This window comes from Thunnus albacares, chromosome 22, assembly GCF_914725855.1.
Source record: "Thunnus albacares chromosome 22, fThuAlb1.1, whole genome shotgun sequence".
Classification (NCBI taxonomy): Eukaryota; Metazoa; Chordata; class Actinopteri; order Scombriformes; family Scombridae; genus Thunnus; species Thunnus albacares.
This window is the reverse complement of record NC_058127.1, coordinates 12,354,359-12,365,446: the sequence shown is the minus strand read 5'-3', so window position 1 is coordinate 12,365,446 and position 11,088 is coordinate 12,354,359. Positions and strand designations below refer to the sequence as shown.

Here is an 11,088-nt window from a genome sequence, read left to right as displayed (position 1 = left end):
TCAAGTATTCAGAACGTTAAAAAATTGATTCATCCTTAAAGGTATTTGGCTGGTGTCAGCAAATCTTATGTGCAGAGCCAAACCAACAATGAAGTCATCCTACTTACAAGTATTGTATGTGTATCCAAATCTCAATATATCTTATTCCTCTTGGCTGTAGACCTCTGTTATTGTCCAAATAGTGGTAAAAACATGTCAATGTGCTACACTGTTGCACTGGGTCACATGTTCCTTTGCCACCAAGATGATGGTTTGTTTACAAACAGTTCAAAAAAGTGAAAGCAGCAATCATGTTTTCAGTCTCAGGAGAGCAGTTCCTTGTAGATGCCACTGGGGCATCTAAAGGGAGTGTCTACGAGGTATTTATGGGGCATCTACGGGACAACTACAGGGCAGCTGTGGCACAGGAGGTAGCGTGGGTCGTCCACTAATCGGAAGATTGGTGGTTCAATCCCTTGCTCCTCCAGTCCACATGTCAAAGTGTCCTTGAGTAAGTGGGCTAAATATTAAACCCCAAATTGCTCCCTAAGGTTGCTCCATCAATGTGTGAGTGTGTGTATGAATGATTAGAAACGCTTCCTGATGAGCAGGTTGGCTCCTTGCATGGCAGCCTCCGCCATCAGCGTATTAATGTGTGCGAATGCGTAAATGTGACATGTATTGTAAAGAGCTTTAAGTGGTCAGAAGACTAGAAAGGCGCTTTATAAATGCAGTCCATTCCAAAAAATGCAGTTCACTGTGCATGTGCAGGAATGCGGTTGTGTTTATAATGCTGCTAGCTTGTTATGCTAAAAATCAAAACTTTGTGCTAAATTGTAAAGAACTGTACAAACACTGAACTACTCTCCAGAGACTGAAAACACGATTGCTGTCTTTGAAGCCGTTTCTAAACAAACTACTGTGCTCAAACTCTTTGTGGTGAAGGAACATGTCACCCAGTGCAGTGGTGTGGCTCACTCACATGTTTTTAAATAGCTTTTGGACATTAGAGGTCTACAGTCTACACAGATAAATCAGATATATCAGGCTTTGGATATTCACACAATACTTGATCAATTCATTGTTGGTTTGGCTCTGCACATGAGATTTGTTGACAATAAGAAAAAGATTTTGTTGTTTTGATATTTTTAACATATCAGTGACATGAAAATTGATCAGTTTCAGCAATCAGACACCATGAGAGTACCTGGAGAAAAAATGATCCATGTTCACGAATATAGATCGGTGGGATATAAGTCAGGTGCCATTTTGAAGGTCAGCCTTCTTTTGCCACTTGATCAGTGAGAGAAAAGCAGAAATCCGAACTCACAGATGAATCTAAACTCAGTGCCCTGCTTCATCTGCTTCACTTCCACCTGAGGTCCTATGAAAAGTGGACCCTGCCCCACTATAAATGTCTCATTTTATGGCCAAACTGTTTGCAAAACCCATTTTACTGAGCATTTGCTTCGGTCCCTGATGTGTTTGTGTTATTAGATGTAAATGTCACAGTCTGTGAAAACAAAACTTTATGTGATTTTTTTAACGTGTTACCTGAGAAGAAGTTTTTCATGTGCTTTCCAGGAAAAACTCATTAAAGAGAGGCTGGATGGACATGTGACGAGGAGAGACAACACGGAAGATGGCACAGAATAGATTAGAAAAAGGATGTCTGTGTATTCTGGTTTATTTACAGAAGGGATATGACGAACTAATGTAAAAAACTGAAATTGAAACAGCTGTTTTCAGAGATGGGAACAGTTTTTGCTTAATGTAGAAACCATCTTGTAGTCCAGGTCTGCGCAAAGGTTGATTTTATTGTTCTGCAACTATAATAATGCAACTCATAAAATAATGATTGTTTAGAAACTTTGTGTTCAGGTGTTTGTTGTAGGAAAACATTTAAGATGTAACCCTGAATTTGACATTTTAAAAGCTAATTCAATAGACTTACAACTGCATACATAAATCATCATATATTTCTGATCATATTCTGGATATTTTCTACATGTAAAAGATCCTTAAAGACCCTGAAAACATATTTTCTCAACAGGAGTGTTACCGTGAGCGATGACGTCCCAAACAAACACACAATTTTCAGCCAAAGTTGAAACAATTTTGATTATTTCATTTGAGAGATTTCTCTATTTGTGTTTTTCCTCTGTGCCTCTCTCACTAGTTTAAAGCTGGTGGGGCTCAGCTGGAAAACATGATGTCACAAAGTCCCATGCACCAATCAGGCTTTAGCAACATTTGAATGATAATCTGATGACAGCTGTGAGGTTGTTTAAGTATATTGTCAGGTCAATGTCAATCAGATCTGATCAAACAACACCCACACAATGTGATCAAGCTGATTAGTTGACAATCCAAACGTTGGTTCGGAGCCGTTTGGACTGTCTAGTTTATTTTAGCAAGGCTTCAAATTAGTTAGAGTTCACATTTTTAGAGAGACAACAAAATTAATGGATTTTCTCTCCAAAAAGGAAAATAATGTGTTATTATGAACACTATAGAATGGAACCAGTTTCAATTAATAGTGTAATAAAGTGACTGTGCACATAATTAACTAAATTTAGTGTAAAACTCTTAATAAACAATAAATAAGGATGTTTTTTCCCCCAAACTTTAACTTTGACTCTTGCTCATTTAGTCGAGTCAGGGGACTTAAACATGCAGACAAATGCAGGGAAATTGCTGTTTCCCACAAACCTATGAGCAAACAGTTTAAACTTGATTTCATGGGATCTTTAAAGTTTTCTTTTACACCTTCATGACATGTCTGAGAGAATTTGGACCCTGCAAAAGCATGTCAACCGTTCAAAAGATCTTTTTTTGTGCTTATAAAGATCACAAAATGTTGCTTTTTCTCCATTCGTGTTCCCTAAAAGATCCTTTTTGTGTACAGTCAGATCCAGAAGTCTAACAAGTGAATGGATATTAATCCACTGAATGCATACAGAACCTTTTAAAGTTGTTTTCCTCTTTAAGCCTTGACGCTCTGCAAATAAACTCGAACGTCAGGACAGTACAATGATAAGATGGAACTAAACAATCAAAGCTTGCGTATGAGAACGTGACAGGCGGTGAGCGGAAACATTAAGGTGACAGACAATAAACTTCTGTTCTCCTGGATTATACAATAACTTCCAATTACTGTGTTATGACATGTATACAGGGTGTAACTCAACCAATACACGGTGTTCCCAGACTTTCTCGGTGATTACACATTAATATCCCTCAGCCATGCGTGTGCAAGCCAGTTGATACTCAATGAACATTGGCCCTCTTAACTGAAACTCACTGAAGCTGATCTGAATTACGCTGCTGTTAAGAGGGTGTTTAAATTGTGCAAGAGACAAGTCTTAAGACAACTGCGGCATTGGTTAGATATTAAATTCATATTCTGCTCCTCTGTCTGGATATTAGATAAATTATCTGGGGGGTGTTTACCAGCCCTGATATCTGTTGGTTTTTCTCTCTTTGTTCACCTCTTTCACACCAAAGAAGATTATTGTTTTCACTGATACGTTCCCAGCAAAGTTTCGGTCCTGTCAGGTGAGTTAATGAGTAACATCCCACGAGGCTGATAACACCAAACACAACTGATAGCCTCCATAAGTCTTCCTGTTGTAAAAAAAAAAAAAGGTGTCTGAATCTTGAGTCAAGATGAGAGGATGACCGGCAGGGAGTGAACTAGGCCGGGCACTTTTTTTTTTCTGTTCAAACAAACGTATTTGTGTGAAAGATTCAAACATAGATAATGATTATAATACATCCTCCTACACAGTGTCCATTAAAACCTAATTGTAAACTTAATAGTCAATAAATGACAGTGATAAGAATGGGATTACAGTATACTGGACTTTGCTCCATCAATAAAACTTTCGTAGGAAAATTACTTTGATAAATAGACGTTTACACAAATGGAAAATCACAGTTTCCTGGTCCTTCATGAGAAGCGAAAACACAAGACGTACTTATCTATATTATATGTGGATGACTCAGCGTTATTTTATGAGACTGATAACTCTCTCTTGTCCTCAAGATTACCAAGATTACAGTCCGCCTTGTACCGAACGTGTACCGAAAAGTCAATATAGACATTTATACATGTAGTTTTAGTTATTGTTACTTACAGCTGGATGTTTGAGCTTCACTGTGCACAGTTTGACACTAAAGAGCTGTTTTCACGTTCATCTGCTAAAGGTAGAAAGTTTCTCTGCGCTCGACGTAAATCTGAGTTAAAGGGGTGAAACTACAAGCAGGATTTGCAATGTCACAACTAGTCTGGAAGCTAATAGTGGTCCAGTATGTGAAAAAAAACCTTATTAGACACAAATTACTATTCAAAACAGAGTATTTTTATATGTCTTGTCATGTCTGGAGGGAAATTTAATTTGTTGAATCTTATAAAAATCAGAGAATTAGTTTATATTGTCTTTGAAATGGAAACTTATACCCTTGTGTTAATGTCTTTTAATTATGTTTTATTGCCTTAAAGTCAAGAGCACATTATATGAGTTTATGATCTCTGCTTCCTATATGAAGATGTTCCTAACAGGTACCATTAAAAGCGAGCTCTCGGTCACTGCAACCTTACTGCTCATTAGAAAAGAGGCAGAGAGAGAAAGGTATTAGGGAGGACAGGCAGATAAGGCAGAAGACCAAGAGAAACTCCCCAAAGAGAAGGTAGATTAATTAAAAGAAACATATTAGGGTGACGTGACCTATGTGGTTGTATGTACAAACCAACAGCGAACTTCATACAGTATCTCTTCCGCATACCGAACTGGAACATCTGCACTTGCAAATGTGTCTTCTGGATATCGACAATAAAACTCAATAAAACAATAAAACTTGTTCTCTGTGAATTCATCCATCACAGTCTGACAATAAAACATTATCATCATTTGCAGCGACTCAGAACGAGATGAAAGATGGGTTTGTTCTATCAGAATATAGAGACCCAAAATGTTCAATATCAGTTAAATAAATAAGATGTTATGAAATAAATAATTCTAGGAATACATACAGACAAAATAAATAACCATGAAATTGTGAAATTATCCAATATTTTATTTAAAACTCAGCTTATTATTGGGTCAAGTTTATTCATTGGGTCATTTTTATTACAAAAGCTTTGTCTGTCAGTAAAGACAAGTGAGGAAAAATAGTGTTGCAAAGAGAAGCAGGTTTATTTCACAATTCCACGTCCATATTATATATTTGTCTGTATTTATTCATATGATTTATTTCATAATGCTTATTTATTTGTGTTTTGTTGAACATGGAAGGATGATGTTCTCTGAGTAGAGAGACACCATCTATCCTACACATTCAAATGAAGAGATATGACAGAGAACATATCTATGCTTTAACTATAAATACGTCTTGTACTCAGAAGCTGCTCATCCCACTTTAAAACAACTAGAGGCGGTTCACCACTGCGCTTTGTGTTTAATTACAACAGGTAAAGATTGTTTTCATCACTGTATTTTATGAAAAAAAGTTCAGTATTTACCTCATGAGTAAATACTGAACTTGAGAATATAGCTTCCCAGTATTTACACCACATGAACTGCATGAGCCAAAAAGGGATTTTAAAACTTGATCGTCTCATTGAACTGGGAGATTTTAAACTTTTAACTTACGTCACACCTATTTATGATTATGTCTGATTGTTTCTTCTGCGTCACTCAGAGATCTGTAGAGAGAAACGTACCTGAGCGTGTGACACTCAAACATGGAAGGATGGTGTTCTCTGAGTAGAGAGACACCGTCTATCCTACATATTCAGATACGTCTTGTACTCACAAGCTGCACATCCTACTTTAAAACAACTAGATGCAGTTCACCACTGCGCTTTGTGTTTAATTACAACAGGTAAAGATTGTTTTCATCACTGTATTTTATGAAAAAAGTGGGCTGGTCCTCACAAGACAAGAACAAAAAGAGAACCACAGTGTTTTGTTGATAAAGCTGATACAGAAGAACTTTTGATACCTCAGGAGTAAATACTGAACTTGGGAATAAAGCTTCCCAGTATTTACACCACATAAACCGCATGAGCCAAAAAGCTATTTTAAAACTTGATCGTCTCATCGAACTGGGAGATTTAAAACTTTTAACTTACATCACACCTATTTATGATTATGTCTGATTGTTTCTTCTGCGTCACTCAGAGATCTGTGGAGAGAAACGTACCTGAGCGTGTGACACTCAAAACACCGAGGCGGTCGTCATTCAACAGCTCCACAATCATTTCCTGTCAGCTCAAAATCATTTTATTTAACAATATGGAAAACACAGCCCATTAAATGTAGCACAGGTAAGTGTTCAGAAAATGCGCCTCACATGACATGTGAATGTATTAATTCCCAATAAGTGTGTTCCCTTCCTTACTTTCAACTTACAATCAGCACAAATACAAAGAAACCTCGTGTCCAAAATTAAATTTCTCTGCGTGGTTGTGGCCTCCACAGCTGGACGTACAGTACTTCTTACAGCAGAGTCACTCCAACTTCACCAGCAAACAAACTACACACTGTTGCTTTCTGGCATTACAAGCTACACGTCCCACTGCACCAATAACACTTTCCTCAACAATGTGTTTTCTTAATGGCAAAAATAATTAAACAGACATTTACAGAACCACAACTGCACTTTCAGAGAGATATATTTTTTTTTACAAAATGTAAATGTCAACTTAGAAAGTTTAGGCTGAGGTGCATAATAACTAAGAAATTACATAAAAGTCGGCTGCACCTTGTCTATTGTTATTATTTACACAAATACAGAGAAAGTGCCATGCTTTAGTTTGTGACTAGACAACAGAGTAATGTCGTATGTATGGTGAATCTCAACCCTGTTAAAATATGCAAACAGGTTATTCACTGGCATTATTCAAACCCTTTAATGTGTAGCAGTACTTATTAAACTTCAAAATGTTCCATCCTTCAAGCTTTCTCCACAGCGTTTAAATGTATTATGCGGGGAGAGGGTGTATCAGTGTATCAGTCCAGCAAAATGAAGACACGCCGTCTCATGTCCAGGTTAGGATTTGGCAGCTCCCTTCGACACCGCCAAGCCGATGAGGCCCGCTAAGCCGGCCACACCGAGACCGATTCCCCCGACGATCGCCATGCCGACCAAGCCATCTAGATGACAATATGTGAGTGTCAGCAGTCTGGATTTATTCACTCAAACAGCAGAGTTAAGTAACCTGACCTGAGCGAGCGGTTTATTCTGTCTTACCTTTTTTCAAAGCCTTGTCGATGAGTTTCTCCATCTCCAGAGCCTGCTTGTTCCCCGGCTCGTTCCTTAGAAGAGTCCGGATGTATTTCAGAGCTTTTTCATATTCCTGGAAGAAGGACGAGGGGAGAGGGAGACGAAAAAGGAGTAATTCAAACAAAAATAGAAAATACTCATTTTAACTGATGTTATGACTGTAAATGCTAAATTAGAAAATATTAATAACATTAAGGTGTCAATGTAAAATAAAAAACTAACAAATGTAAGGATGTACATGTAATCATCTGCAATGTCTTTAGAAATGCTACTCACTTTGAGTCTGTAGTTGGCCACTGCAAGATAGAACAAGAAGTCGCGGGAGTCGTCCTTTGATGCTTTCTGAACAAGCTCTACAAGACAAAACAACAACAACAACAACAGAGAGTTATGAAAAATACAAGTTAATATGTCACAGCAGTCATCACTTTACAAACAGTGGAGCTGCTACGTACATTGTGTGATATTTACCAGTAAAATCATTCACAAAATTCAAGTTTCTACTGTTCTATGCATTAAACTGTTTGTACAGTAATTGTTATTCAAAATATTTCAATTCAAATCCTTCTGAAACAGCATCCAGTAGACCAAATATACAACATCAAAAATAAATATAATCACTATTAAATACATCAACCAAGTAACGCTGAAACAACAAGATGATTTGATTTGTTTGTTGATTTGTTAATTGACAGAAAAATGAATGAACAACAATAAATGATCATCATTTAGTTAATTTTTAAGAAAAATGCTAAATGTTTGTAAATGTAAATATTTTTTGTTTTATTTTGGTAGTCTGTGATAGTAAAGTGAATATCTTTAGGTTTTGGACTATTGTTAGGACAAAACAATCAGTGGCTCTCAGGAAACATGATTTACCCTTTACAGTTAATCAAGAAATCAACCTTTAGGTTAGTTGATAATGAAAATAATTGTTAGCTGCAGCACTAACAATAATATATATATATATATATATATATATACACACACTGTACATCTATAGATGTCTAGTGTCTGACCTTTACTTTGTTCAGTCAATCAGTTGGAAATAATGCAGGGAGGAATAGTACAAGCAGAAACAGCCACAGTGAGATGTGAGATGAAAAGCTGCAGACGACCAGCACACCTCCAACAGGTAAACAACTTATTTTATTTTACCCTGCTGTGTAATGGAAAAACACTCACAGCGTGGCAGCTTGACTCCAGTCATGGCTCGGCATGACTACCCCCAAAACAATAGAAAAATGCTATAATGTTAGTGGAGCAAAGCAGTGCATTTGCACGCTGTGTGTGGAGCAGATGACCATATGAAGAAATCCATCACAAGCCGACATTGGCTCGGGCTGAAAGTAGAAAAAACAGTTGGAAACCGAGCGTTCAGAGATGGTCTGAAGCTGGTCCTCTTTGCTCACAGGGATTACTTCTACATACATTTACCTCATTATTTGACACTTTGGCCACGTTTAATATGAACATCTGACATTGTAACATTATATATCTGTATCTGCTCAGTTCCATGTGAATAATGGAGTTCGGCAAGGCAGTATTCTGTCTCTTTCTTTTTAACATCTATATGCATGATCTGTCACTGCAGCTGAAAAGATGTGGAACAGGGTCTATAGTTGGCAATTCTATCATTAACCACCTCATGTACGCAGATGATTTGGTGATTTTCTGTCCATGTAGTGCTGATCTTCAACAGTTATTGAGGATATGTTCACAATATGGTATAGATTTTAACATCAGATATAATGAAAATAAGAGTAATATTATGATAGTCAGAAGTAGAGAAGACAGATAATTAGTATTTCCTGGTTTCTTCCTGTCTGGCATTGCCCTTAAAGAGTATAATGAGGATAAATATTTGGGCCATTATATAACTAATGATTTATCAGATGGCGATGACGATGACGATGATGATAGGGACATTTACAGACAGTGTGGAAAGTTGTACGCACAAGCAAACATGTTGGCTTGTAAATTTAGTGTGTGTTCAGTGACTGTGAAGATCTCTCTTTTTAAAGCTTTTTGTACCCCACTACAGTATATACTGCCCACCTGTGGCGTTGCTACAGAAAAGGCAGCATGCAGAGACTCACAGTGGCTTATAATGACAGTATGAGGCTGCTGCTTAAAGCTCTAAGAGGCTGCAGTGCAAGCTAAATGTTTGTTAATGTTGGAATACCTACCTGCTCTGCTGTAATACGAAATCTAGCCTAAATACAAATACCTGATAATTGTGGAATGCCTTTTGTTGTTGTGTTTTTTTTTTTTTTTTGAGAGATTGTTTATTAATTTACTTGTTTCGTTTTACACTTTGTATTTTATTGTGCTATGGACCCCCCATGAGTTGTGTCCAAAATAAAATCTGAATTGAATTGAACTGAACATATATATGACTGAAAACAAGGGAAAGCATAATAAGTCCCCTTTAAAGTGAAAACTAGGGCTGCAACGATAAGTCAATCAAAAGAAAATGAAATTGCCAACTTTTTGATAACCGATTAATCATTTCGAATCATTTTATTTAAAGTAAAATGTTCAAATTCTCTGATTCCAGTTCCTCAAATGTGAATGTTTTCTGTATGTTCAGTCTTCTTTGGTAATAGACTGAACATCTTTGTGTCAAAAGATGACATTTGAGGACGTCAACTTGGGCTTTGGGAAATAGCGAATACTGACATTTTATAGACCAACAACAACTCAACGACAACTTATTTGGATAAATAATCAACAGATTAATCTATAATGAAAATAATCATTAGTTGCAACCCTACAGAAAACCACAATTTACACACCAGAAACTCAGTATATTACATTACTTTACACTAAACAGAAAGTAATAAATGAAACACAGTTATGGAGGTGATTACAGATTATGATTTTAGTGTTTTACTTTTTATGGGAAAGCAGTCTTTGGAGTTTACAAGTAGGAATTTAGCCATTTCGAGCAATAATAAAATACTCCAATAAAACATGCATTTTTTAAAATTAACTTACCCCCCAGGAGTACAGTCCCCTTCTTGATGTCATCTGTGTATTTGCTCCTGATCAGACACCAAGCATATTCAAACTTTGTTTCTTTGGAGACAGCTCCCTTCGCCAGCTCACTGTTGTACTTCTTCTCAAATTTCTGTCAAAACAAAGCATGAAGCGACCGCAGAACTGAATTTGTGTAATAGTTAATAACAATATCAGGGCATGAAAGTAAAACAGAAACATGTTGCTTTGGGTAACATTACATTATACTAAGTGCGTGTGATTTCGCAAATGTGACATTAATTGTGTAATCGGGCTCTTTTTTACTGTCAATCTCACATAATTACACATTATTCCGACACTGTTGTCACCACGAGACATGAGTAATTCTGTCAAAGTTAATAACGACGACACTGTGATCAGTTATTGATCAAAAACATGATCGTTAGCATTAGCTGGCTAAGTGACGCGTCACAGTACGCTCCGACACGTCGCGTTTTAATCAAACTTTCCGCAATTATTAAGTGAAATAGATACTGTGAGCGACTCAGTGTGAGTCGCTCGGGAGCTGATATGTATGTTTTATGTAAGGAAGAAGAGGTTTAATAACGTGAAAACTTACTAAAAGGTCTTCAGGGGCCACCACATCACTTAGCACAGCCTCCATGTTTCCGGAAACAGGCTTCGGAGCCGCCCACTCCTACCACGTGACATACGATACGTGACGTCGCTTTAGAGCTTTCTAGTAACGTCTGTCTTCTTCTTCTTCTTCTTCTTCATAATAATAATAATAATAATAATAATAATAATAATAATAATAATAATAATAATAATAATAAT

The 11,088-nt window shown here is 36.9% G+C and overlaps 1 protein-coding gene across 1 annotated transcript; it reads right to left on the bottom strand.

Moving 5' to 3' along the window:
* Nucleotides 1-6,243: 6,243 nt before the first annotated feature.
* Nucleotides 6,244-10,985, bottom strand: fis1 (fission, mitochondrial 1). The gene is made up of 5 exons (XM_044341777.1): nt 10,871-10,985; nt 10,270-10,402; nt 7,546-7,622; nt 7,237-7,342; nt 6,244-7,139 (listed from the first exon to the last, which is right to left on the bottom strand). The coding sequence occupies exons 1-5, from the start codon at nt 10,913-10,915 to the stop codon at nt 7,036-7,038; spliced, it is 465 nt and encodes a 154-aa protein (XP_044197712.1). The 5' UTR covers nt 10,916-10,985; the 3' UTR covers nt 6,244-7,035.
* Nucleotides 10,986-11,088: the final 103 nt, after the last annotated feature.

Bases quoted from the DNA above. Each gene is read 5' to 3' on its own strand.
- fis1 (XM_044341777.1), bottom strand. From the start codon at position 10,915: ATGGAGGCTGTGCTAAGTGATGTGGTGGCCCCTGAAGACCTTTTA. The intron at 7,343-7,545 runs GTGAGTAGCATT...TCCTTCTTCCAG, and splicing joins TGGCCAACTACAGACTCAAA to GAATATGAAAAAGCTCTGAA. The intron at 7,140-7,236 runs GTAAGACAGAAT...ATTGTCATCTAG, and splicing joins CGACAAGGCTTTGAAAAAAG to ATGGCTTGGTCGGCATGGCG.